Below are 27,594 nucleotides of genomic sequence, written 5' to 3' on the forward strand. Positions count from 1 at the left end.
ATGTCCAATTTGTCTTGTTTTTTTTTTCATGCTTTTCCCAATATCGTTGTTAGTCACATCCTTGAGAACTTGTCATTGCTGACAGGTTTTTCTTGCTGCAAGAGATCTCAGAGGCTCTCTGCTCCAGCCTTTCCATCTCACAGATGAGCAAAATGAGGCCCAGGAAGGCAGAATCTACCTGGCTCTGAAGTCAGAGGCCCTGGGTTCAAATACTGCTTTGGATACTCACTGCCTATTGTAAGATAAATTAATAAGATGTTTAAGATTAGTTTTCCCCCATAAGACTATGTGACTTTATCCAAGACACTTCCCCTCCCTGGGCCTTGGTTTCCTCACCTGAAGAATGAGGGCATTAGATGGCATTAGAGTAGATGATCCTTTAGGTACCTTCTTAGCTCTGATTCCCAATCCAGGTTTCTGCTACTTAGATGGTGTGGGTGTGCAGCCTGCTGTTTGTCAAGTCCTTATCTAGCATGCTGTAGGTTTCACTCATTTCTTCCCTTTTATATCTAGAGTACCAAGTTGTCACACTCATCAGCAGCATTTTATTGGGAGTGGAAGGAAAGGTTGGGGGAGAATTGTTGTTGGGTCATTTTAGTTATTAGTCACATACAACTCTTTGGGACTCTATTTCGGGTCCTGTTGGCAGTTTGCCATTTCCTTCTTCAGCTCATTTTACAGATGAGAAAACTGAGGCAAAGAGAGTTCAGTGTCTTGTTTGGGGTCACACAACTAGAAAATACCTGAGGCTGGATTTGAACTTGGGTCTTCCTGACTCCAGACCTGGCATTCTATCCATTGTACCACCGGCCTATCTTCAGGGGAGAATGAGGTACTTTAAATATCATAGAGGCTATTATCATGTCCAGCATATTTTTCAACAAGGTCATTAGTGGCTTATTTAAATGAAGCATTCCTAAATGCATCTGTGTGGCCTTCCCCCATGCCAGTCTTGATCCCCCCCATGTCATTCCTGAGGGCTTGGCCCAACCTTTCATGTATTTGCTTTAGCTGGTTCTCAGAGTCTACCTCTTGGCCCATCCTGGCACGTTGGGGCCTCCTAGAGTTGTGCCACCCTTGAGCCTTGGTACAGCTCCCTTCCATGCCAGGGCGAAGCCTCCATAACCATTTGCTTGGGATCACAACTTTCTTTTTATTTAAAGAACTCTTCATGGGGATGAAGCCTCGTTTTTATATTGTAGCATCCCAGTGGATACTGAACAATGTTGTTTAGAAATCTGGGGATGCTGCTTTGGGAGCTATCCATTCATTGTCCTATGTCTGAAGCAAGCTGAATCTCTAGGAATTCCATTTAAGGGAGGCAGTAGAGAAGGAGAAGCCTGCTGGGAAGTGGGTAGGTTTAGCATAGATAGAATAGAACCAACCAGAATGGAAATAGGCTAGCTTAGAAAAGAAGAGGGACTGCAAGGAGGTTTTTTTGGGAAATGGGTTCAAAAGATGGGTCTCTGTTAATGGGAGAAGATAGGAAGAATTAAATAATATGGCATCAGCTGTCAGTGAAAGAGATTAAGTAGAAGCAAAGTCTACTACCATTAGGGGGCTTTGAAGTCAAAAGCACAAAGTTGGACAACTCAAAAGCAATGGGTGCTCAACGCCATAATAATGGTCAAAGCCATGGGTAAGAAAGCAAACCAAAAGTAGGACAGCCAAGCCAAGGATTCCCTTAACAAACTATTGTCAAGGTACCCAACAATGTCATAGGGCACAGACAACATAAGATAGGAAGGTTGGGTCTGAAGTAGTGGCAGTGCAAATACTGTCACTTGAACCTACTTGCCTCAGTGTCCTCATCTGTCAAATGAGCTAAAGAAGGAAATGGCAAACCATTCCAGCATCTCTGCCAAGAAAACTCCAAAAGGGACCATGAAGAGACAGACAACAAAACAACAATGAGGATATTAAATGCTGTGGAATTGTAATTATCAAGCACCTCCTTCCCCCCAAAAAAGGGATAAAAGATCTCTCTCCCTTTACAAATGTGTAGGACTATGGATGTAAATGCTGAATGTAATGTAGGATATGGTTGATGTATTCGTTGGTTTTACTGAACTTTTTTCCAATATGTTTTGTTATAAGGGGTGTTACAGAAAGTTGATGGAATGATAATTAGAAAATTGAAAGTGATATCAGCAAGTCAACTAACATTTATTTAAGCACCTACTATGTGCCAGTCATTCCTAAGCACTAGGGATATAAAGAAAAGGTTAAAAAAACCTCAAATCTCTATTCTTGAAGAGCTTATAATCTAATGGGGGAGGCAACATGCAAAATGTTCTAGCCAGCTGTCTACACAGAGATGTGGCTAGTTATTCATATGCACACATGTGGTTCTATATCTTTGGATATGTGTTTACACATATGTGTATGCCCACACAATACATATATGTAATAAATTGGGGATATTTCTGAGGGGAGACAATGAGATCAGAAAAGCCTGGGAAAGGCTTCTTTTTTTATTTAAATTATTTTTTCCAGATTACACATTGATACAATTTTTAATAATCATTTTTATGACATTTTTCAATCTATGTTCTCTCTCTTTCTCCAGCCCCTCTCTCCTCCTCAAGATGGTAGGTAATATGATATAGTTTGTACATATGTTATCATGTAAATTTGGAAAAGGCTTCTTGCCAACTTATGCTGAGACTTGAAGGAAGCCAGGAAAGTTACAAAGTGGGGGTGAGGAAAGAGTTTCAGGGCTTTGAGTCTGGAAATGAAATGTCATGTTTGAGGAACAGCCAGAAGGTTAGTGTCATTGAATTGCCTGGTCCCTGGAGGGGAGTGTAAGAAGAATATAAATTAGGTTTTTATACTAATAGGAGAATTCTAAGGTAATATTGTGGTCACCAATTTAAAATATTATAGCTCAAGCCAAAATGACTTTTAGTAGTGTTTATTTACAAAGAAGTGGAAAGAGTAAAAGTAGAGAAATGTAAGAAGAGGGTAGAGAAAATGTCTAGCCTATCACACTAAATGTTGCTCTGGTGTCCAGCTCAGCCTCGGCAAGGCTTGTTAACCCTCAGCCAGAGGACCCAGTGGTGTCTTATGCAAGGATTCCACCTATGCAACCTCCTCCAGGAAAGGAAGGCCTCTCCGGAACTAATCTCTCCAGAAGCCAGGAAAGGAAAGCCAGCTACTCACTCACCCAAGACCAAGTCCAAAGGAGAAGATCCAGGAGCAGTCCTCCAAGAGGCAGTCAAAGAGCCAAGTCAAGGTCCAAGTCTAAGGTCAAGTCCAAAGCCACCCCCAAAAGCCAAGTCATCAGGAGAAGCTCTAAGCCAAAGGACAGGAAGTTCAGGACTTTTTATAGTCCTTTTTCCACATCATTTCCTGTCACTTCCACTCTTCACTGGGGCCAATCACAGCTTGCAAATTGCCTACCACTGCCCAGGGGAACAGTGTCTGTGGAATCCACCTCTAATCCTCTGAGGGTATAAACTCTTATCAAAGAATTCACAAGTTTCTGACTGATTGAGTTAAAAGGGTGGAGCTCAAGTAACTTGTGAATTCTCTTACTTGATGGCTAACAAAGTGTTAAGTAGGAGTTTCTTGACTGATTAACTCAAAATAGACCGAGAGAATAAAGAATTCCCTTTCACAGGAATAAGGTGTAAAAAGCCTAGAAAGATAGGAGGGGGCTAGATGATGAAGGGCTTTGAATGCCAAAGAGAAGATTTTATATTTGAACCTGGACATAAATGGAATTTATTAAATAGAGGAGTACTGTGGTCTGGTGTGTATGTGTTAGAAAGATCCATTTGCCAGCTGAATGGAAGATGGATTAGAGTGGGTAGAAAAATTTTAAATGGGAAATGCATATATTTAAAATTCCTCAAACCCCTTCCTTTCCCCAAAATGAAATGCTCTTGTAATTACCTTGAACTGAGGGGAAATAATAGCTAACATTTATCCAGTGCTTACTACATTCCTGGCACTGTGCTAAGTGCTTTACACTTCTTATTATCATTAAATGTTACCTTATTTGATCCTCACCATAATCCTGGAAGGTAGGCTATTATTACCTCCATTTTACAGATGGGGAAACCAAGGCAAACAGGTTCAGTGACTAGCCCAAGATCACATAGTTAACAAGTGTCTGCAGTTGCTTATTTGAACTCAGGTCTTTCTGACCCTAGGCAACTGACTTTCTGACAACTACCTCATTGAGATGGAATCTAGGGCTCTGGATTTGCCTCATTATGTTTCTTCAATTTACAAATTGTTTTCCACTTTCAAATCCTCACAGGGATAGTGTGAGGATGAGGGCATTATTATTAGGTAGTGTGTAGACAGAATTTTCTCCCCAAGGGTCATCCTACCCAGCTCATTTACCTGGAGGCATCTTACCTAGGTAAGATGAACTGGGTTCTGGGTCAGATGACCCTTGGGGAGAGAATTCTATCCACACAATAGGGCATTAGTCCACTATAGTCCTCTAACACCTTATGGTGTCATGGAGTTCTTGAAAGCTGCACTGGTGGGGCACTAGGTCTAGCAGATCATACCAGGCTGGAAGGGTTCCAAGCATAGGAGGTCTTTTGAAGGATGATGTGTCTGTCACTAGAAGATCAACCTAGGTAGACGTCTCTAACTTTGGAGCCCTGGGAAAAACCACATAAAACTTAGGCTTATCTCATGTCCAGTGTCCCCCAAAAGGGTCTAAAGAAAATCAAGCATGGGACAGCTATTCATTTCTTCAAAATGAAAGAAATGCTTAAATTATGACTCCTAAGTACACATCAACAGACATAAAACATGACAGAATAACCTATAACTGTGTATTACATTCTCCCAGGAGGATAATACTTAACATTTTAAAATATGTGGATATTAAAATGTTTGAGCGGAACTTGAATCTGGATCTTCACTATGGCTTCATACTGTTGAAATAACTTCATCAAGGTCCATGTCTTCAGGCAGGACCAGGTTTAGGCTCCTATTGCTGGTCATCTCCCCCACGGCATGCTATAATAGGGGCAGGGAGTATGTCCTACTTCATGTAGCTAACACCAACCAAAGGACGCAGGAGCTCCCAATCTCTTAAACTCATGAGGTTGCCTCCAGACTGGAAACGTGTATCCCAGATGTTTGGATTGCTGTTTGGTTACCTAAGCTCAGAGATGGAAACAAAGCCAAAAGAACAACCAGGGGCCTCAAGCTCTGGCTGCACCATTAGCTTACGGGTATTGGTGCTAATGGGAGAAAGGTACTTCTAGTCCTTATTACTCTCCTGATCTCTTCTGCCCCACTAGGGAGAGAGGGGGAAAGGCAGATGGGGGGAGAAGGAGAGAAGAAAGAGGACAAGAGGGAGAGGGAAGGAGAGAGAAAGGGGGGAGACAGAGAGGGAGAGGGAGAAAGGGAAACAAGAGTATTCCGTCCACGGAGTCCAATAATAGAAAAAAAACAGGAGTAAAAGTCATCTCTCTCTTTAAAGTCTGAGTGGGTGGCTCTTCCTGACTTAGTGGCCCCTTGCCAAAGTCATGTGGCCCAAGGGACCATTGAGTCATACTAAAGTGCCAAGTCATTCAGCACTGAGTTAGCACATGTGGTTGACCAAAGAGGAATGACCCAAAGGAGCTTGCTTCAGCTCTATGTGTGCTCCATGGGATGTCCTCCTTCTCAAACACACACTTTGTAAAATAGGAGCCATGGTCCTCTGCTGACAGAGATGAGGAAAGAGGTGATAGAGGAGATTAGAGGGGAGAAGAGAAGGTTTGGAAATAGCAGGGAGAACAAAATAGAAGAATAAAAGGATGCTCGTGCAACAGTGAGGGCCCAATTAAAATTGGATAAGATTCATTTGTAGTGAACCCATAGTCAACATGATCTCCCCAGTAGCTCAGAAACACAAAAGGAGAAATGGTGAATACAGGTGAGGGAAGAATGATAGGATGAGGAGACAAAGGATTCAAGAATTACTGACAGGATGTGACTAGAATGGTCAATCTTTGGGTCAACATTGAAAGGAAAAAAAAGGAAGATTAGAGCAGTGATGAGAAACTGGGAGAACAGGGAGAGGATAAAGAAACAAGATGCTGGCCATAAAGATAAAGAAAAGGTTTATGAAAAAAATAAGGGAGAAAGAGAAAGACTCAGGAGTAAGTTAAGGTCAAGGGAATTTCAGAGTTCTGGAATGTTCAACAAACATTTATTAAATGCCTCTTGTGTGCCAACAGATAAGGGAGATAGAGCAAGGGAACGAACATCCTAGCCTGTGGTTGAGGTAGGGGGAAGAGGAAGGTCCTGGGAATTTAGATGGTTGATAAACCTGGAGGCCAGGATGTTCAGGGGAACATCAATATGTGTTTATGGGGGGAGGGTTCCCCTGATTAGACTCATTCCCTATATATATTGAGGTGCCCAGGTATTAGGGTAGAAATAGAAGTGGGTCAGGGTTCTCTCACACCCTTGCCTTGGACACTTAGGGTTGTAAAATTGTGGAATTAGAGCTGGAAGGGACCTTAGGGCCTATTTCCTAGTTATACAACTTGGAGTAGGGACTTAATGTTAATGGCTCTTCACACACCTCTCTAGGACTTGACAGGCTTTGCAAAGGATCTTTCTTTCATACTCCTTTCCACAGTCTTACATGAACATGAGGACAGGAGATAGGAGAAAGTAATTTCACTGTGATTTCACTGATGCACAGAGTTCCTGGGGAGGAAGCCTCTCTCCTAATACAAGAAGCATCTTTTCTATAATTGAGGGTTCTAGTCACATGGAGTAAAGATAAGTGAGATGACTGGCCTAGGATCACACAACCTGCAAGTATCAGAGGTAGGATCTGAATCCAGTTCTTTGTGTTGAAGCCAGCTTTGATGGATTTATAGATTTAGAGCTGGACGGCCATCAAATCCAGCCCCTCCCCCTCACGTCCTTTTACGGATGAGGAAACCGAGGCACAGGGCCACCAGACCAGAAGTCACGCAGCTATTAAGGAAGGAATCAAAACTAGAGCTTCCTTACTCGGATTAAAGTTCTATTTCCATTAATAACTGAATTTGCAGTGGTGTGGGGGATGGAGTGTCTAGGACACACCCTGGAGGATTTCCAGGGAGCCAAAGTGCAAATCACAAAGCAAAGGACTCTGACCAGTTCCCAAGCTGCAGATTCCACATTCCAGCACCAGGGGGCGGTGCCCGCGGAGGCTCTCCTATCCCATTGGCCCCGGCGCGCCGCGGTGCTGAGCCGCCGAAGGCAGCGGGGCGGAAGCGACGCTCTATCCGCCTTCTTCTCTAGTGCTCCCCGGCCCCGGCTGACGTTGGACAACAGACATGGCGGCAGGAACCAGCAACTACTGGGAAGGTGAGAGAGTAAGGCCCGGAACCTGGGGGTAGGGGGAACCGAGGAGGAAGGGAGGAGGGCTGGGCGGCCGCGGCGGGACAGTCGTGAGGACCACGAGGGGCCCAATTAGGCTGGGCTCCGCGGAGGATGGGGATGCTGCCTGGCGGGAGGGCTGGGGGAGGCCGCCGTCTGGGGCGGGGGAGGGTGCCCCGGGAAGCTGAGGCGGGGGGTCTGGGGGCGGAGCTGCCGAGGCCGAGCTGCGGGGGCCTTTGCGCTTCCGCCCCTTTCCTCTCCTTCCTCCCTCTCTTTCCTTCTTCTATCCTTCCTTCCTCTTTTCCTTCCCCTCTTCATTTCTTCTTTCATTTCTCCCACCCCCTCCTTTCCACCTTTCCTTCCTTTCCCCACTTCTCCCTCTCTTCCTTTTATTTCCTTCCCTTTACTCCTTTCCTCCCTCTTCCCCTTCCTTCTTCCCCTTCCTTCCTTCTTCCCTTTCCCGCCGTCTCCCCTCTCTCCCTTTTCTTCTTTTTCTCCATTGTCCCTCTTCTTCCTCATTTCTTCCCCCTCTTCTCTCCCTTTTTCACTTCCTTCCTCCCTTCCCTACCTTGTCCCATTCCTTTCTCTTCTTTCCCTCCCTTATTTCTACTCTCTCCTTTTCCCTTCCTTCTTTTCCTCTTCCCACTCCTTCCTCATTTCTTCCCACTTTTTCCTTTCCCCCTCCTCCATCCCTTTCCCTCTTCCCATTCCTTTCCCCCTTTCTTCCTTCCCAATTCCTCTTCCCATTTCTTCCTTTACTCCCTTCTTTACTTCCATCCAAAACCTAGTGAAGACTATTTTCTGACTCTCCTGTGTTCCCTCTAACCCTGTTGTCTTTTCTTCGTTTTTAATCTCATGGGATATATCTAGGCAGAAACAAGGATCACAGCTCTAGATTGGAAAGAGACTTTAGAGGTTACATAGTAGTCCAGATGTATAGAGCTGGGAGGGGTCTCAGGCTATATCTGGTCCAACTCTCTTATTTTACAGATAAGGAAACTGAGGCCCAGAAAGGCTAAATGACTTTGGATCATAAATCTAGAACTGGAAGTGACCCCAGGGGCCATGTCAGCCAATCCTTTCAGTTATTATCAAATGAGAAGAACAGTAAGGTGGTAACTTGGCTGAGGTAAAATTCCTCAGAGAGGGGAATTGGGATCCAGGGTCTTTGACATTGTTTTTAAAGGAGAAACCTAAAAAAAAAAAAAAAAAAGGCCATTGTATTTTGTTTTCCTGAGGATAGCTAGGTGGCTTAGTAGATAGAACACACTGAGTTTAGAGTCAGGAGGACCAGAGTTTGAATCTGACCTCAGACATACACTAGCTGTGTGACCCTGGGCAAGCTACTTGCCTGTTTGCCTCAGTTCTTCATTTATAAAATGATCTGGAGAAGGAAATTGTACTCTGCTCTAATATCTCTGCCAAGAAAATTTCAAATGGGGTCCCTAAGAATCACACATGACTGAACAATAACATTTATTTTCTTGCACAGTGCTTGGGACATAGTCCTACTAGGTGCTGAATAAACTTTCTTTTCACTCATTCATGCATTTTATCTACCCCATTCTTTGACACAGAGGTTGTGTTCTGGGTTTCCTTTACTCTTTTTTTTCTGTTGCTCTCCAATGAATTCATGGGAAATGAATGCATATAAGCACTTTTGGCCCTTTTGTCTGGATGTGAATTTTCACGAATTTAGAACTGGAAGGGACTCAGTTTTTCAACTGTAATGTAAAGTGAGGTGGGTAGACTAGAAGCCTTTTAGGCCCCTCCTGGCTCTTGATCAGGGTCTCTTAACCTGAGCTCAGTAAACTTGTTTCATTTTTTATAATTTTGATCATTGTATTTTAGTATAATTTGCTTCATATTCTGTGTATTTCATTTTATGCATTTAAAGTTGCATTATACAAATTATGCATTGTGATTCTGAGGGTGGAGATCATGATCCAAAAAAGGAGAAGAACTTCTGCTCTAGATCTGTAATTGGTAAAACTGAGGCTCTGAGTATGACTTCCCAAGGTTATACAGGGAGGAAGTGGAACTCAGGGCCTCAGGTTCCAAATCCAGTGCTCTTTCCCTTGTGCCACACTGCTGCCTCAGAGGCAGAGGAATAAGGTCTTGGAGGGAGTCACCAAGGTCTGGGCATAAGTCTCTTGTCACTCAGTGATTCTGGTCTGTATCTTCCTCTGAGTTCACCCTGGGGTTGGAGAAAGGGAGGGAGAAGTAAGGGGTCTGTGCAGTGTTTGAGGGGCCTTCCCATCTTTGTCCTGTCATCTGAATGGTATTTTACTTGCCATGGAAGTGATCAGGCTGTCAATGTGTTAAACCTTGTCCACTATATGTAACTAGCCCATCTTTTTCAATCACAGCATTTTCTTGGTGATATCTTTTGCTCCTGTTTTTCTTCCAGGCTCCTTAATCTATTTTATGTTGCTATCAGCTCCCTACCCCCAATTTTTGTACAATATTCACTGATGGTTCTTTGAGGGCTTTTTTTATTCTATATCTCAAAGCCATATAACAACACTGGTAGAATTTTGGTATTAAAAAAATGGACCTTTATTTCTGGTGGTCTTGGTGATGTTTCTAGTTTCATCATTAAGGCCTTGAATGTGTATAAAAGGGTAATAATACAGTATCACCTGCTTGCAGGGTCAGTTGTGAGGACCTGGTGAGATAAGGATAGATTCACAAACTAAAACACTCTATACATATTACTGTTATTTAGTAGTAGTTTTTGAAATCACACATTTGTAATTTCATCATTAAGGAGCTTCCAGTGTAGAAGTGTTGGAGAGTTCCCTGGGGGGGCTATGATTTGTTTGCCTAAGGTCAGCTTGCTGATGTGTGACTGAGATAAGACTTGAGCTCAGGTCTTCCTGACTCCAAACCTGGCACTGATCCCATTGGGCCTCACTGCCTTTCATTGTTATAATCATTATTTTAGATAATACAGTATTTTGTTTGACCCTTTCTGCATGATACCTGATGCAAGAAGGGTTTGCAGAACTCTATTTGCAATAATACTTTCTATCAAGAAGAAGCAACTTCTGAAGCTTTAGTGACATGTTTTTTAAAAGCTATTTTAGGGGCAGCTCAGTGGATAGAGAGTCAGGCCTAGAAACAGGAGGTTCTGGGTTCAAATTTTACCTCAGACACTTCCTAGCTGTGTGACTCTAGGCAAGTCATTTAACCCCAATTAGCCCTTCTACTTTGAAACCAATATTTAGTATCAATTCTAAGGCAAAGAAAGTAAGGGTTTAAAAAGTAAAACTAAAAAGCTATTATAGAACACACCTAAAAGTACCCCTTTTTAAGACTGTGCTAGCCAGGATTTAACTTGACATGTGTTTTCAGTTTCATCTACGACGTGACCTTTAAAAAATGGTTTTGTTGCATCATGCTATTGCTTTGGCCAGTAGGAATAGGTGTACTAAAGTGAGTCTTTAATATTGTTTCTCTTTTTATTTTGACTTTTTTATGTGTTCACTTCCTGAACAGTAATGGGAAGCATAAAGCCTGAGTAGAGGACTTCCAGGTGCATGAGTATTCATTCATTCAGAGAAAATCTGTAGATTTATCTTATTTCTCTATTTGCTTTCTTCTTGAGCATTTATGTTCCTCAGTGGATCTCACATTTTTTCATGTAATGGTCTTTACTCAATTTTGTCAAAGCATTTAGGGGAAAAAGGTTTCAGCCTTCTCCAAAGATTGCTTGCACTAAATACATTCTAGAGCAGTGATGGGCAAACTTTTTAAAGAGGGGGCCAAAGGAAAGGAAATGCTCATCTGTCAGTCTGTTTCTAAGGCAACTCTTTCGAAGTTTCATTGTATTTTATCATACTCGTATTTGTCAGATTAGGAATAATGTCACTCGAGATAGAACATTTCAAGAGGCCGCATCTGGCCTGTGGGTCGTAGTTTGCCCATCATGCTCTAGAGTATAATTTCTATCTCTGGAAATTATAGTGTCACTTTTTAAAAAGAAAGACAGCTCCATCAAGTCTCTAATTAGGTAAAAAAGATGCCTTTGTTTCAGTTTGGAACTTAAGGAAGAGTTATGACAAATATTTTCTCAAATCAGAAAGATTTTATTTCTTAATCTTTTGCTGAAAACAATGTCATGCCTGTCAGGCTGAGACATTCCTGTTGGAGTGTTCCTAAGTGCAAAGTATTAATTATTATTGGATTCTGAGGGGAAACTGAGTCATTGTCCCCAATCGTGTGCTCCTTTGGACACCTTTTTCTTTCTATATTTGTTCTCTGAACATCATTGTTTGTTTCCTTTTGAATTGTCCAAACACCTAATGTTGTGTAGGATATAAGGCTCAACTCTTGAGATTATGAACCTCAGCCTAACAGGTTATTGTGATGGCACAACAGAAGTAGGACTTGTTCCTCCACCACCCTTCCTTCTTGGCCCTAAAGTGTGATCTTATGAAAGAGTATGAGAAGCAATATATCTGTCATACATAGTCTTGGATCCAGGCAGACCTAGGTCAGAGATAAGTCACAGCCTCTCAGCCCTTGTGGTAATTCTCTTCATTTGCAGTGACAGTGCTGACCTGCATTCGAAGAAGGTGTTACCTATATCAGTAAAAGCCAGAGTGCTAGTGGTCTCTATGAAAGAATTGAGTATTTAAGTGAGGTTGGCTTTAAGTTACTGATTTTTTAAATAGCTGAATTTCAACAGTGGCTCAGGGAATAGAAAGCCAGGCCTAGAGACAAGAGATCTTTCCTAGCTCTGTGACCCTGGGCAAGTCACTTAACCCTATTGCTTAGGCCTTACTGCTCTTCTGTCCTGGAACCAATACATAGTATTGATTTCAAGATACAAGTAAAGGTTTAAAAAAAATAGCTGAATTTCATGTTAGGATTTGTCTCAGCTATAGATCTGGTCCTGAAGTATCTGCTGTATACATTACTTCTATTTGGAGGAATAATTATTCTGATCAGAGCAATGACAAGTGCCCCATAATGCCAAAGGGAAATGTAGAAATGTCTTTATTCTAAAAAAGTTGCTATTTTAAAAAATATATAGTAGTATATCAGAACTGCTTTTGAGGTAATACTGAAAGATTCCAACGTCTGAACTACTCAAATACTTTTTAAAACATTTTTTATTTATTTAGAATATTTTCCCATGGTTATCTGATTCATGATTTTTCCCATCCCCCTTCCATAGCCAACAAGCAGTTCCACTGGGTTATACATATATCATTGTTCAAAACCTATTTCCATGTTGTTCATATCTGCAGTAAGAGTGATTCTTTAACATCAAAACCCCAATCACATCCCCATCGAACCACGTTCCTATGTTTTTCTAATGCCTTTCTGCTCCCACAGTTCTTTCTCAGGATGTGGATAGCGTTCTTTCTCCTAAGTCCCTCTGGATTGTCCTGGGTCATTGCATTGCTGCTGGTAGCAAAGTCAGTTACATTTGATTGTGTTACAATGTATCAGTCTCTGGGTACAATGTTCTAGTTCTGCTCCTTTCGCTCTGAGTGAGTTCCTGGAGGTCTTTCCAAGAACTACTCAAGTTCTAACAACTTAAAACTGGAAATCGTTTGTCTCTTTTTCTCTCCTGGTTCTCCTCCTGCTCTCTGACCCATCTTCAGACTCTTGCTGGATCCAACTCATGCCTACTAACCATGGGTGTCCCAGAGGGCTCTGTCCTGGTTCCTCTCTTTTCCCTCAATACTGTTTCACTTGCTGGTCTCACCAGCTCCTATGAATTAAATTATCGTCACTATAACTGGTGATTCTCAGATATTCTTATCTACCTCTAACCTTTTTGCTGATTTTCAGTCTCACATCTCCATCTGCCCTGTTGAACATCTCAAACTGGATGCCTTTTAGACATCTTAAACTTAAATGTGTCCAAAATGGAGCTCTTTGTCTTTCCCCCTCAAATCCTCCCCTCTTCCTAACTTCTCTGTTGCTGTCCAAAGTACCGGCCTAAATGTCGCACTTTCATACCCTCACATCCGGTCTGTTTAAATTAAAAGGCCTTTGCTTTGACTTTTGTAACATCTTTCTCTACTGCCCCATTCTCTCCACTGACAATGTCATCACCCTGATACAGGCTCTCATCATCTCTCTCCTGGACTCTTGCAGTAGCTTGCTGGTTGTTCTGTCCACTACTCAGCTGTCGGAGTTCTTCCTAAAGCTTAGGTCTGGCTATGCCACTGCTCTACTTGATAAACTTCAGTGCTTCCCTGTCACTTCCATGATCAAATGTAAGATCCTCATTTGGTATTCAAAACCCTTTGTAACTTGGCTTCCTCCTACCTTTCCAGTTTTCTTACATCTTAGAACCCTACTGTGAACCTGCACTCAGTAACACTGACCTCCCTTTCTGTTCCTCGAACAATGTACTCCAACTCCTAGCCTGCATTTCCTCTCCTAATGCTAATGTCTTTCCTCTGAAATTAACTCTGAGTTATCCTGTGTTCTTATATGTACATAGTTGTTTGCCTGTTGTCTCCTGGTAGAATGTGAGCTCCTTGAAAGCAGGGACTGTCTTTTGCCTATCTTTGTATATTCCCAGTGCTTTTAACACAATTCGTGACACATAGTAGATGTTTAATAAATATTTTTTGACTGACTTCAGAGAATCTTTGTGCTTTGATGTTTTTAGATGTGTTTGCAAAACCATTTAAATGTTTAAGGGACAGAACAAGTAAATTTTTATAAAAGAATTGTGTAGTGTTTGCCGTGTGTGTGTGTATATATATATATACATATATATATATTTTTTTTTTAAACCCTTTTACTTCGGTGTATTGTCTCATAGGTGGAAGATTGGTAAGGGTGGGCAATGGGGGTCAAGTGACTTGCCCAGGGTCACACAGCTGGGAAGTGGCTGAGGCCGGGTTTGAACCTAGGACCTCCTGGCCTAATCTCTAGGCCTGACTCTCGCTCCACTGAGCTACCCAGCTGCCCCATGTATATATTTTTTAATAATTTTTTTACAGTACCTGGCACATAGCAGGTGTTTTAAAACACTTGATTAATTGGTTACAAATTTTATTCAATATCATTATGGATATTTAGAATATATCTTATAAGGATTTGCTGGATACATTGACCTACAAGGATTTATTGCATGCCTTTTGTGTACTAGATGCTGTTTGGGATACATGTTTTCTCCTCTCACGGGGCCTACAGTCTGGTTGGGGAGAAAAATCTAAAGCCTATTAAAAAATGAGCAATATAAGGGCAGTATGTGCTAAATTGTATGTATAGACTCAAGTCCTTTTAAAATTAATTTCAGAGAAGCTAATTATAAGTGATGGGGTTTGCTTAGACTAGAGTGACCATAAAAGAGGACAAATTTAGCAATTGCTAAAATGTAGGCCAATTAGGCCATTGTTTCCTTAATCGCATTTTAAATTAAAGAAAATGATTGATTTTATTATCTTGGTTCCATCTTTTGAATTTCCTTTTTACTGGGAGAAATTTTACATTTTAAGCATGTACTGTGCCTCATGAGCATTTTACATAATAGTATCTCATTTGATCCTCATGATAACCCTGGCATATATGTGCCCTTTTTATCCCCATTTTTACAGTTGTGGAAACTGAGGCAGATGCAACTTGCCCAGGGTCACACAACCAGTAAGCATCTAGATTTAAATTCAAGCCTTACTGATTCCAGGCCACATGCTCTATCCCATCTAGATGGGGGAAAATGTGACAATTCCAGTAATATGTTTTCATAGTTTGAACATATATTGAGGGTTTCAGTTCTCCAAAAAAACAACTATTTTAGCTATAATATTTTGTACTTTTACTGTTAACCCTCCATTATTAATTATTTGCTTTTCAAATTCTGTTAAAGATCTCCGGAAACAGGCCCGACAACTTGAAAATGAACTTGATCTGAAACTGGTTTCCTTCAGTAAACTGTGCACAAGTTATAGTCACAGTAGTGCCCGAGATGGAAGACGCGACAGGTATAGGTACTACCAAAATCTCTCTTTTGTCTTATGTTGTACAGTATATTTTTAGTTTTTGCTTTAAACAAAACAAAATGTTTACTTCTTTATCATTTAGATTTAATTGACATTCAATCCATCCTTCTTTAATTTCTTTTCTTTGTAGTAATTCACTAAATTTCTTTGAATTTCCAGAGGTTTTCCATTGTGGAAGATCTGTGCACAAGACTTGTGACAATGTAGGGTAGAGAAATACCAGTGATTAAAAGTGTGGGATTTGATTGAAAGATGGGGTTTCTACTTCAGGCAAAATAAGGGTATGTGTCGGTGTGTTCTGTAGATTTCCTTTGTATAATCCCTAAAAATGTTTTACTAATACTTTTTTTAAATCATCATTGTTACTTTCCATGGATAATCTTCCTATCTTCTGCCCTGATAGAGCCATCCCTTATAACAAATTAGTATACTTAGGCAAACCACAGCAATATATTGGCCATGCTGGAATACATATGCCTTGGGGAACAGCTAGGTGGCTTGGTGAATAGAGAGCCAGGCCTGGAGACAGGAGGTTCTGAGTTCAAATCAGACCTCAGACACATGCTAGCTTTGTGACTCTGAGCAAGTCACTTGACCCCCATTGTTTAGCCCTTACCTTCTTGGAACTGCCTTGAGACTGATATTTAGTATTGATTCTAGAACAGAAAGTAAGGGTTTAAAAAAATGAAAAGAAAATGGTTACCTTATTCTATATTCTTATCTTAGTTCACCCCTCCTTGCCAAGAGGTAGACGATAAGCTTTTTCAGCATTAGTTTTCTGAATCTTTCCCTAGCTTTTCTTTTTTTTTTTTTTTTAAAACCCTTGTACTTCGGTGTATTGTCTCATAGGTAGAAGATTGGTAAGGGTGGGCAATGGGGGTCAAGTGACTTGCCCAGGGTCACACAGCTGGGAAGTGGCTGAGGCCGGGTTTGAACCTAGGACCTCCCATCTCTAGGCTTGACTCTCACTCCACTGAGCTACCCAGCTGCCCCCCTAGCTTTTCTTTTGATAGGCAGGATCTCTCCATATTCAAAGTCAACGTCCTGTGATTTCTATTGACTTAGAATCACAGAGTTTTCATGTGAGTAGGAAGGGACCTTAGTGATCATCTGGCCCAACTAGTATAAGAAAGGGATTCCCACCATCGCTTGCCTGACATATGATTTTCTAGACTCTACTTGAAAGCCCCTTTGAGGAAACCCACTGCCTGCTAATGTGGCCCATCCACTTGGGACAATTCCACTTGGTAAAGAGCTTCTGCCTGGCACCAAATCTGAATTTGCCTCTTTATTTATTGCTTCTGGTTCTATTCTGTATGTTGTTTTGTTTCGTCATTTCAGTTGTGCAAGACTCTTTGGGGAGGGGGGGGGTTGAATTTTTTTTTTTATATTAAGAAAGAACATTTTTCCATGGTTATGTGATTCATGTTCTTTCCCTCCCCTCCCCCTAACTCCTTCCTGTTACTGATGCACAATTCCACTGAGTTTTATGTGTGTCATTGATCAAGACCTATTTCCGTATTATTGATATTTGCACTAGAGTGATTGCTTAGATTCTACGTCCCCAAACATATCCCCATTGACCCATGTGATCAAGCAGTTGTTTTTCTTCTGTGTTTCCTCTCCTGTAGTTCTTTCTCTGAATGTGGATAGCGTTCTTTCTCATAAGTCCCTCAGAATTGTCCTGGATCATTATATTGCTGCTAGTACAGAAAGAAGTCCATTAGTGTATCCGTCTCTGTGTACAATGTTCTCCTGGTTCTGCTCCTTGCACTCTGCATCAGTTTCTGGAGGTCATTCCAGTTCACATGGAATTCCTCCAGTTCATTATTCTTTATAGCACAATAGTATTCCTTCACCAACAGATACCACAATTTGTTCAGTCATTCCCCAATCGAAGGGCATCCCTTCATTTTCCAATTTTTTGCCACCACGAAGAGTGCGGCTATAATTATTTTTGTACAGGCCATTTTCCTTATGATCTCTTTGGGATATAAACTCAGCAATGGTATGGCTGGGTCAAAGGGCAGACAGTCTTTTAAAGCCCTTTGTGCATAGTTCCAAATCGCCATCCAACGTTTATTACTTTTCTTTGCTGTCATGTTAGCCAATCTGCTAGGTGTGAGGTGGTACCTCAGAGTTGTTTTGATTTGCATTTCTCTAATTATAAGAGATTTAGAACACTTTTTCATGTGTTTGTTGATAGTTTTGATTTCTTTATCTGAAAATTGCCTATTCATGTTCCTTGCCTGTTTATCAATTGGGGAATGGCTGTGCAAGACTCTTTGTGATCCCTTTGGGGAGTTTTCTTGGCAGAAATCCTGGAGTGGTTTGCCATTTCCTTCTCTAGCTCATTTTATAGATGAGGAAACTGAGATCAATAGGATGAAGTGACTTGCCTAGGGTTACAAAGCTAGTAAGTGTCTGTTTCTTTCTGTTTGATGGTCCTTCAAATATTGAGGACAACCTGGATCTTTTGTGCTCCAGGCTAAACATGTCCAGTTCCTTAAACTGGCCTTCATGTGACAGTGTACTCACAAAGCTCTTCACAGCTCTTGTTGCTTTCCTCTGGATGTTGCTTAGCTTATCAACATGTTTCCATGGCAATTTCCTTCTTACAATTTAGTATCCTTGACAGGAAATGAAATGAGGATAGTTTGATATGACCTGACTTTAATGGATCTATATTGACTCTTTGTCATCACTGTGAGTTTTCTTTTGTAGCTCTTCACCAACCATCTCTTTAATGGAATTTTAGTAGGAATTTGGAGTCAGGCTCACTGACTTAGTGTTTTCAGGCCCTGTACTCTTCCATTTTGGGACATTTGCCCTTCTCAGATTTTGTGGAACCTCTTCTCTTTTCCATGATCTTTCAGACATCACTGCTCCTGACTCAGCTATGAACCCAAATGTCTTTTTCATCAAACCAGTAAATAGTGTTAATTGGATTTTCTTACATAGATAGCAGTACTCAAGTAACAACTTGAAGGACTCCAACATAACTTATTAAAATACTATAAACATCAGTAAGATTCAAGACTCTGTGTCCTTGTGGGCATTTAACCAGGGCAGGCTTAGTGCAAGGCTATGGTGTGTTGGTGTATTCCTTTCTTTTAGGGAGCTGTATTTATGCCAGGAAATAATCCTGAGTCAGTTCTTGTATTTGACTCTAGGACTACATGCAGAATTTCTTTGAAGTTTTTTATCTCTGAATTATCAGATGATATTCTATACCACAATGCTTTTTTTTTCCTGAGCTTTAAAATGATTAATTTTCATAAGACACTTTGTGACATACACTTAAGTTTTCAATGTTGCTATTTAGGAATAACTGCCTTGAAAGCATCTTCCTACAAAAATTTACAACAGAATGCAAATTACTTTGTAGAATTAGCCAAAAAATGGTTTTTTGAAAGCCAAGGCTTTGGTCCAGATTGGAAGTATAGACTGACACATTTGTTGGCCAACCCTGAATACTGCTACCTTGACAAAATTTAGAATGACCATTTTGCTTTTCCTCCAGGAATATTTTTTTCATGTTGGCTGGCACCTCAAGGTGTGGGACTTTTGATGTACCTGTGGGATATAAGTGGGTTCTTGGTCCCCTTTATTGAATGTGTACCCTGAGGAGGATGGCTGGGAAGTTAATGGTAACTGTCAGTGAATATTGGCTGTTCTCTAGTCCTCATAGTATGCTGCTTTTTTCTTATTCTTAGGGCTCCCGGGTACTGTGCTAAGCTCTAGGAATACAGAGAAAGTTAAACAAAGCCCCAGCCCTCAAGGAGCTCATGTTATATTGAGGATACAATATGAAAATAATGAGTTAGATGCTATACCCAGAGCAGGTAGGGTACAGTATTTGAAGAGAAGTTGCTAAGAGCTGGGGCTTCCTACAGAAGGGAGATTTGAGCTGAGAAATCCTGGGGACAGTGCAGGGCACAGGAGATGGGTCTGACACAGGTGTCAACTTTGAAGAACTGCCAGGAAGCCAGAGTCTCTGGATTGGAAAGTGAGTGCATAGAGTGGACTCAAATGTGAGAAAAGACAAGAAAGGAAGGAAAAGGAAAAAGACAAAAAAAAGGGGGGGAAATGGTTTTGAAGGACTTTAAATGGCAAACAGATTCAGTTTGATCCTAAAGGTGATAGGGAACCCCTGGAGTTTATTGACTGGTGGTAGTAGGGATAAGGCATGGCATGTTTGACAACTGGTATGCCATGCTATAGAGGATGGTATGAAAAGAACCTTGAATCAGGAAGACCAGTTATTTTTGCCTAGACCTGAGAATTCATTGGGATAGGGAAATCCTGATGTGGAAACTCAATCTGTTAATGCAGAAGAGTTGCTTTGGGACATTGAGTTTCACTGACTTGCCTAGGGTCACACAGCTAGTATATATTGGAGGCAGAGCTGGTACCTATATCTTGCCTCCAATGGTTTCTTGCCCATTTTATACTTTAAAACAGTTCTCTATTTCTCCTTGTGAATCATCTGTGCCTTTTGGCATCAATTTGTTTTATTTCATGTCTTGTTGGTAACTGTCAGATATCCTGAGGACCACAGAAAGGAAGTAGACTTAAGAATTAATTGTTTAAAAAATTTCAAATTTCCACATGAATTTTCCAAAGTTATATAGTCCATATTGTCTTCCTCCCTTCTTTTCCTCCCACCTCCTGGAGCTGGTAAGCAATTCAATCTGGGTTATACATATATTATCTTGCAAAACATGTTTCCACATTACTCATTTTTGAAAGTGAATAATCTCATAAAAACAAAACCCTAAAACATATACCCAAATAAACAAGTGATAAAATCATATGCTTCCATCTGCATTCTTACTTCAACAGTTATTTCTCTGAGGTGGATAGCATTCTTTTCATAAGTCCCTCAGAATTGTCCTGGATCATTGTATTTCTATTAGTAGCAAAGCCTGTCACATTTGATCATTACATAGTATTGCTGTTATTGTGTACAATGTTTTTCTGGTTCTACCTTCATGTTTATCATTGATGCTGTGTACCCCAGCAAAAGTGTGGACAAAAAAAATTAGTAATTTAGTTATGACTTTTGGGGGAAAGTCTGAAAAAGGAGGAACAATTATAATAAGTTTGAAGAAGTCCTACCTTTAACTTGTACTGACTGAATAAACCAGGACAAACTTAACCTCTTGATATCCCTGGCAACTCTCTCTCTCTCTCTCTCTTTCTCTCTCCCCTTCTATTTTGTCATAGAATCAATACTAAGTATTAGTTCTAAGGCAGAAAAGCAGTAAGGATTGGGCAATGGGGATTATTAAGAGACTTGCTCATGATCACACATTTAGGAAGTGTCTGATGCCAGATTTGAACCCAGGATCTCCTGTCTTTAGGCCTGGCTCTCAAACCACTGAACCACCTAGCCGCCCCCTATCAAATCTCTTAAATTACTGAATTACCAGAGGTTGTCTGAGTCAATAATATTAAGTCCCCTACACGAATGAAATTACAGGTTTGGACATTTCCTCTACCCCTTCATCCCACCCTCCTCTCTATAAAGTTGGTTGAGATCATCTAGATTTTTCTAAAGGAGAAAACTGAGACCCCAGATCTGGGAAGTGATTTGCCCAAGGTCATATAACTGGTGGAAACCTAGGTCACCAAATTTCGAGTTTTATGCTCTATCACTCCATATTCATTTTTGGTTTCTAGAAACTTGTCTTTTATAGAGTATTTTAGAAACAGGGAAGTGATTTCCCGTTCTGTTCAGATTTATTGTAATTTTCACTTGTTTATTTATTGGGAGAGAGCATGCATTAGATTAAATGCATTAAAGGAACTTTTATTGCCATTTTTTTGCCTGTAATGACAGTTTATTTCTTTAGAAACCCCTAAGACATTACCGTTCTAAGTACTTGAGCTAACATAATTTACTTCTTATTTCCTTGTTTTATTATGTAGAATTTTTTGTTTCTTTAAAGCCAGAGTTGAACTAGACATTGCCTTGGCTTCCTGGCTTTGGAAATGGTAAAAATTTTAAGGTTTTTTTTTTTTTGAGTGATTTTATAATACATATCCACTATTGACAAATGAGTAAGAATTTTTTTTAGTGTATGCCTAAAATTTATATAGATTTGTGTTGATTTATTCAAGGTTCAGAATGTAATAGTACTTATAGTATAAGTCACACATGAGTCTTATGGGAAATTTAGAAAATGTAACTCAAGAAGTAGAGAGAGCATATTACAGAAATTATACTTGAGTTCTTTGTCAACTGTATTATATAACTTGACTGGTACCTGAAGTAATGAATTCCCTTTAATTTAATATTGCTTTAGTTCTGACACAACACCCCTTTTAAATGGATCAAGCCAAGACAGAATGTTTGAAACAATGGCTGTGGAGATTGAACAGCTTTTGGCAAGGGTGAGTGCTTTTTAAAATCACATTGCTCTTTTGCTGATTAGCTGTTTAGAATAAAACTCCATTATATTACTTTAGACATGCTGATTCAGTTGTCCTAGTCATCTAAAAGATGAGTTCTCCCTCCTTTCCCCTTCTTATCCTGACCCAGGGTTGTTGGCATTTGCTGTAGTTGTTTCCAGATTTCTCATATTAGCATTTATGGCAGTGAAATGAACTCCATTTGCTTTCTGTTTCCTGTGCTGTGGCATGTATAGAAAGGATATACAGATAAATAATTTGGTTTTGGTGGCAGGGATCTGTTCGTGTGTTCTAAAATACCTTGTTTAATGCTGTATGTCCTTCTGTGTAGCTTACAGGAGTAAATGACAAAATGGCAGAGTATACCAACAGCGCTGGTGTCCCCTCCCTCAATGCAGCTCTGATGCACACACTGCAGCGACACAGAGACATCTTGCAGGTAACTTTGGGCCTCAAACTTTGTCATTAAATGTTCTTCACAAGAGTTTAAAACAAAATGCATGGCAGGGGGCTGCACCATGATTCATTTTTTTCTTTTCTTTTTTTTTTTTTTAATAACAGCTTCCTGAGCAGGTTTTTTTACTTTGTTGTTGGAAAGTTTATCATTATGTCTTTTTTTTTCAAAGCATATTCTGAAAATGACTTTTGACTTTTATAGTTATCTAATGAAAAAAGGGATCAGTTAATAAGAAGCATTACCTAGATCTAAGGTGAGAAAAAAATCAAAGGAGTAAGGGGACAATGAGGCCAGTTTTCAGACATAGGGGTTGCTTGAGATGTACAATTATGAGAAAATGCCATACTGTAAGAAGGGAAATTAGATATTTACAAATATATATACATATACATATGTATATATATTTAAGGTGTGGTCGCCAGGAATCAATCAGATTTAGATTGATTCTATAATTAAAAATAAACCCAAATCAGGATGGCTTTTATGGTAGTTTATTTACAATTAGGAAGGTTGAAGGTAGGGAGATAGAGAGGGAGAAACTCTGGCGGAGGAGGATTTAGAGCTAAATTAAACAAGGCTACTAGCCACAAGGCCTTGACAATTAGAGAGGCGAAGAAGCCTCCTTGAGGATAGAGATTCTAGAACGCCAAGAGAGGTGAGGGAAAGTCAGCCTAATTTACCCACGTGACAATTCAGAGGGAAGCTGCCTGAGGTCTCACCAGAGATCCTTCTACCCCAAGTTCAAAGCGCCAACTGCCTCACAGGAAGTTACCAGCTGCTTTCATCACTTCCTGCACCCACCTCTAATTTCAAGCAGACAAATGGCAGTCTCAACACTGTTTTGGACTGCCCAAAGGGCAGTCCCTTGTTCTTGATTTGTTATTGTCACGTGTAGGTAACTAATCTCCCCTCCCCACCCCCACTCGGGGAGGTGGGATGACATTATCTCTGGTGGCTAGAGTTTTAACTATGAATGGGGTGAACTAATTCCATTTACACAATCCCCCCTGATGATCATTTTGGGTGCCTAGTCACCCCAAGTGATCATTTTACATAATCATCTTATACCCACAAAGATCTTCTAACTACAATAGTCAGAGATAAGAGGGGAATGGAAGAGAGAGAACACAAAACCAATGTTTGCTAAGCACATTGACAAGAAACCAATTGGGGGCAGTCCCGTATTGGCATAAAATGTACATTCAAAGTAACTGTTCAAACCCCATCAGTTCAATCAATTGTACCCCAAAGTTCATTCTGGGTCTCTTGATGCAATGTAGATTCTTCAGGTATCTTTCTGCAAACAGTTCATTCTCTGGATTAAGGAGTCAGCAAGCTTCTTTCCCTGAGAATTTTTCTCGAACAAAAAATTAAATCTTGGATTTTATAAAAATATAATCCCCCCCGATGAGGGTATTAAAAAAAGAAATACCCAGATCAGCTCAAGATATGTGGTTGAGTTATGGGGTTGTATGAGTAAATTCAAAAGAAAAAAACAAAACATAAAAAGAAAATCAAATAGAAGAAAAATGAAACTTTGGGAGAAAGAAAACATTTAAAATCAGAATCAAAATATGTATATAAAATTTCTGAATAAACAAAAATAAATTCATAACAGGCCCTTGTATTAGGGTCCAATTTATATAATTTCCATCCTACTAGTCTGTAAGACAAAATGCAGTAATATTGCACTTCCCATTTGCAGCCAAGACTGCAGGAAGTTGCCATTCTATAAGAGAGAAAAAAGGACCAGATTTATATGCAAGGGAAGTGCCTGTCATTCCCTGATCTGATTTACCTTCACTCTCAGGAATTTATTGGTGAGCCAAGATGATGGCCAACCTTTGGTACCTGACTGGCAGTGTAGTTCGAAGAGTCCTACGTCTTAACATATGTTAAGCGTCGCAACTTTGAGTCTTACACAGAGTTCAGGTCCTTAGTATTGGCATGAAGTTCCTCAATCCCACCTGTATTTGTATGGCCTTTTTGACCTTGTGCTCCTTGGCACTATGCAGTTTTTCTCATCAAGCCCATTGTGATTGGTTGGTCTCGTCTCCATGACCTTGTGCTTTCTTAGCACTTTTTAATGGCTCTTGTGTTCCCTTCTCCTGGAATCAGACAGAAGCACTAATCACAGTCCCATAACAGTTAACAATACATGGCAGGTTCCCAAAGTCTAAAGCCTTGTGAGTAAGCAGGAATATTAACAGCAAATATATATATTAAAATTATAGCATTACAAAAAATAAAAAGATTAATAGTTATTACATGTACTTTAAGTACAAGAAATGAGAAAAAAGGAAAAAATCAATTATAATATGAATTTCCCACTTTTAGGGTTACGATACATTAGTCTTAGGATCTGACTGCATTTCTGGTTGACATAATCTAGGCCCTTTAGGTAAAGGTATCTAAATAGCAGGTACAAGTGGTCCAGTGTCACAACCACACAGGGCTAAGTTTAAATAATACAGTAGGGCTTTTTTCTACTTCCCACAATTAAATAAACTTTTCTCACAAGATAGAATTTGGACTAGGTCAATAATTGAAAAGAAAGGGAACTGAGCTAGTTCCAGGTTTGAGTCACAAGATAGAATCACTGTGGTTCAATCAGGTCCCACAATTAACCACTTGCTGACCTCATCTTCTCAGTTCCTCACATCCTGGGCAAGTCACTTAATCCTGTTTGCCTCAGTTTTCTCATTTATAAAATGAGCTGGAGAAGGAAATGGAAAACCACTCAGTATCTTTGCCAAGAAAACTCAAATGGGATCACAAAGAGTCAGATATGACTGAAAAATGACTAAACTGCAAAGACTTTGAAAGATGAATCTGGTCTTCCAGGTTCACAGTAGCCTTTGTGTCTTTTTGAAATCCTCACTCTCACATGACATAGCCATTCTTTTAATTTCTTCCGCTACAACATTTCTCAAATCTATCTGTGTTTCACCATATATAGCTGCTATCCATGTGCAGGCCCTCATCACAACTTTCCTGGACTCTTGCACTTGCCTCCTTATTGGCCCTTCTACCCCAGATCTTTTCCCCACTCCAATCTGTCTTCCATATAACTGCTAAAGTGATTGTTTTCTTAAGTTTGTATTTGACTATGTCACTCTTTGATTCAGTAAATGTGAACACTCTTTTGACATTTAAACCTAGCCCCCATCTGTCTTTTCAGTACTTCCTTATTTTTGTCAGAGGCATTGCCATCCTTCCAGTCTCCTGGGTTTACATCCTTAGCATTATTTTCTATTCTCTGCTCTTCCTCTCCTCCCCAGCCCTCATTTCTAGTTGGCAGACCTTGCTACTACTTCAGCTTATATCACATGCCTACTCACATAGTTGCTGTCTTAGTGCAGGCCCTCATCACTTCTTGCCTAGGTTATAACAACAAACTCCCAAATGTTTTTCTCCCCTTCAGTCCATTCTACCCACTGCTACCAGAGGGGTTTTTCTTAAGCACAGATCTGATCATGTCACTTGTCTCCATTCTATTCCAGTGGATCCATTAAAATCCTTAACAGCCAGGCTCTAAGGATGCTTCAACTTCATTGTTTCATTGAAGCCTACATTTCACTCCCCCGGGGCACTCTGAGATCCACCCAAACTCTTTACTAACACAATACTCCAATTCCTTTCTCCATGCCTTAGTACTGTCCATCCCTCCTGTTTACAGTGTATGTATGCCTTATTCCCCTCTGCCTGTTAGAACCTGGATGAACACTGCTTTTGACAGAACCCTTTCCTCATTTCCTGTTCTAAACTGCTTTGTATTTAACTGCTTTGCATTTATTTGTATTTAATTTCTCTAGAAATTACTCACGTGTGCACTTGTCTTTTTCACTTTAGAGTGTTATTTTCTCGTGAGTAATGGTTGTCTCATTCATTGTACTTGTATCCCTAGCATCTAACACAGTGTCTGTGCCAGAGTAGATACTTAATAAATGTTTGCTGGTTGATTGATTGAAGTCATTGAACATCTGATCCTCAGTAGCCTCATCTCTCTAAAGAGAGAGGGTTGAATTTTGACTCTTAAGTTCCTTCAAGATTTAATATAAAAGAATATTGGTTTATATTTCCTTTATCATTGAGTGGATTTTTAAATGATTCCTTTTTTAAAAATGCAGTTTATATGCAACTTTTCAAGTATCCCATCCATTGATTAAAATAAGTCACCCACTGAGGGCAATAATTCTAATTAGGCAGTTGGACTACTACTGTCATTTAACACATTGTAAACTTTGTATGAGTAGAAATTGACTTAGTGAGTTAGTTTTCTTTCTTTTTTGTTCCTACCTTCAAAAGATGGCAGATTCATTTGTTGTTGGAAGACTTTTTCTTTGAAAACTTCTAAAAGGCTCATCAAAAAAAGTTAATCACATTTTTCTGTTATGATATCTACAAATTTAAATGGGGGGGGGATGACTTTGTAATCTATGGAATGAAGATTCACCCACAGATGAAGATAAATGGTTTAACATAGATGACTTTGTTCCTTAAAGTTTTGTGGTAGGTTGTATTGCCCTTGTGTTGCATAAACATTTTGTGTGAACTAGATTTCTTTGAGTGGTTTCCCTTGTGAAATGAAATACATTCATGAAGGGACTGAATTTGAAAGTAAACCCCATCAGCTAAACTAATGAGTAGATAGATGAGTGTAGTATAGTTCCCAAGAGTTGTGCCAGAACATATAAGAAAACTTCTTTTATTTTGGAAAAAAGGTGTTTGAATAATTCCAAATGTGTCGATTATGTTTTTCCCCAACTGACTTGTCTTTACTCTCACATAAAATCGGCAGTTTAGTAAACTTTGTATGGCTCCCACCACATCTTTATTGCTTTCTATTCAACACTTTAACCAATGCTAATTGTTTCTCATTGTTTTCCTTATAACTGGGTCTCTTTTAAGGAAAGAGAAAACATACTGCATTAAATATGGCTGACAGAGGAGTAGCAAGTCTAGTGATACCTGCCCCCTGCTCCTTTCTTGCCTCAGACTCTTGCTTTTCCAAAATGATGCTTATTTAAAATTAATATCAAAATTTTCAAATGTGAAGGATTTAAAAGTAACTATTCACTTGTATAACTTAATTTTTTAAATCTTAGTTTTTATTATACACTTATACAAACATGAATATTTCAATATACAGAAGACAACTATGAAATTGAGTTTATGATATTTACAGATAAGGTATTTTAAGTACACATTGAATTTTATATATTGCCAACTTTGACAGAGTAATTTTTTAATCAAGATATCTGACCAATGAATTTTATATTTCAGAGAGAGATTTTTATTATAGAAGCAGGGGCTTTGCTGTTACTTGAATAGGCACTTTTAGGGTTTGTCTTCTAATCACCTTTTGCTAGGGGGTGATCAGTTGTGTTCACTCAAAATAATTAA

At 39.9% G+C, this 27,594-nt stretch overlaps 1 protein-coding gene across 4 annotated transcripts in view; it reads left to right on the forward strand.

Moving 5' to 3' along the window:
• The first annotated feature begins 7,287 nt into the window (after nt 1–7,287).
• GOSR1 (golgi SNAP receptor complex member 1) overlaps nt 7,288–27,594 on the forward strand; it is a 77,203-nt gene continuing 56,896 nt past the window's right edge. For 2 of the 4 annotated variants that reach the window (XM_044672905.1, XM_044672909.1), the window contains exons 1-4: nt 7,288–7,326; nt 15,182–15,302; nt 21,626–21,713; nt 22,063–22,170. In XM_044672905.1, the coding sequence (XP_044528840.1) occupies nt 7,296–7,326; nt 15,182–15,302; nt 21,626–21,713; nt 22,063–22,170 (348 nt within the window). In that variant the 5' untranslated portion in view covers nt 7,288–7,295. Of the gene's footprint in view, nt 7,343–15,176; nt 15,303–21,625; nt 21,714–22,062; nt 22,171–27,594 lie in introns of all 4 variants that reach the window. The other 2 variants (XM_044672908.1, XM_044672906.1) reach the window with 2 other exon arrangements.

This window comes from Gracilinanus agilis, chromosome 4 (genome assembly GCF_016433145.1).
Source record: "Gracilinanus agilis isolate LMUSP501 chromosome 4, AgileGrace, whole genome shotgun sequence".
NCBI classification, from domain to species: domain Eukaryota; kingdom Metazoa; phylum Chordata; class Mammalia; order Didelphimorphia; family Didelphidae; genus Gracilinanus; species Gracilinanus agilis.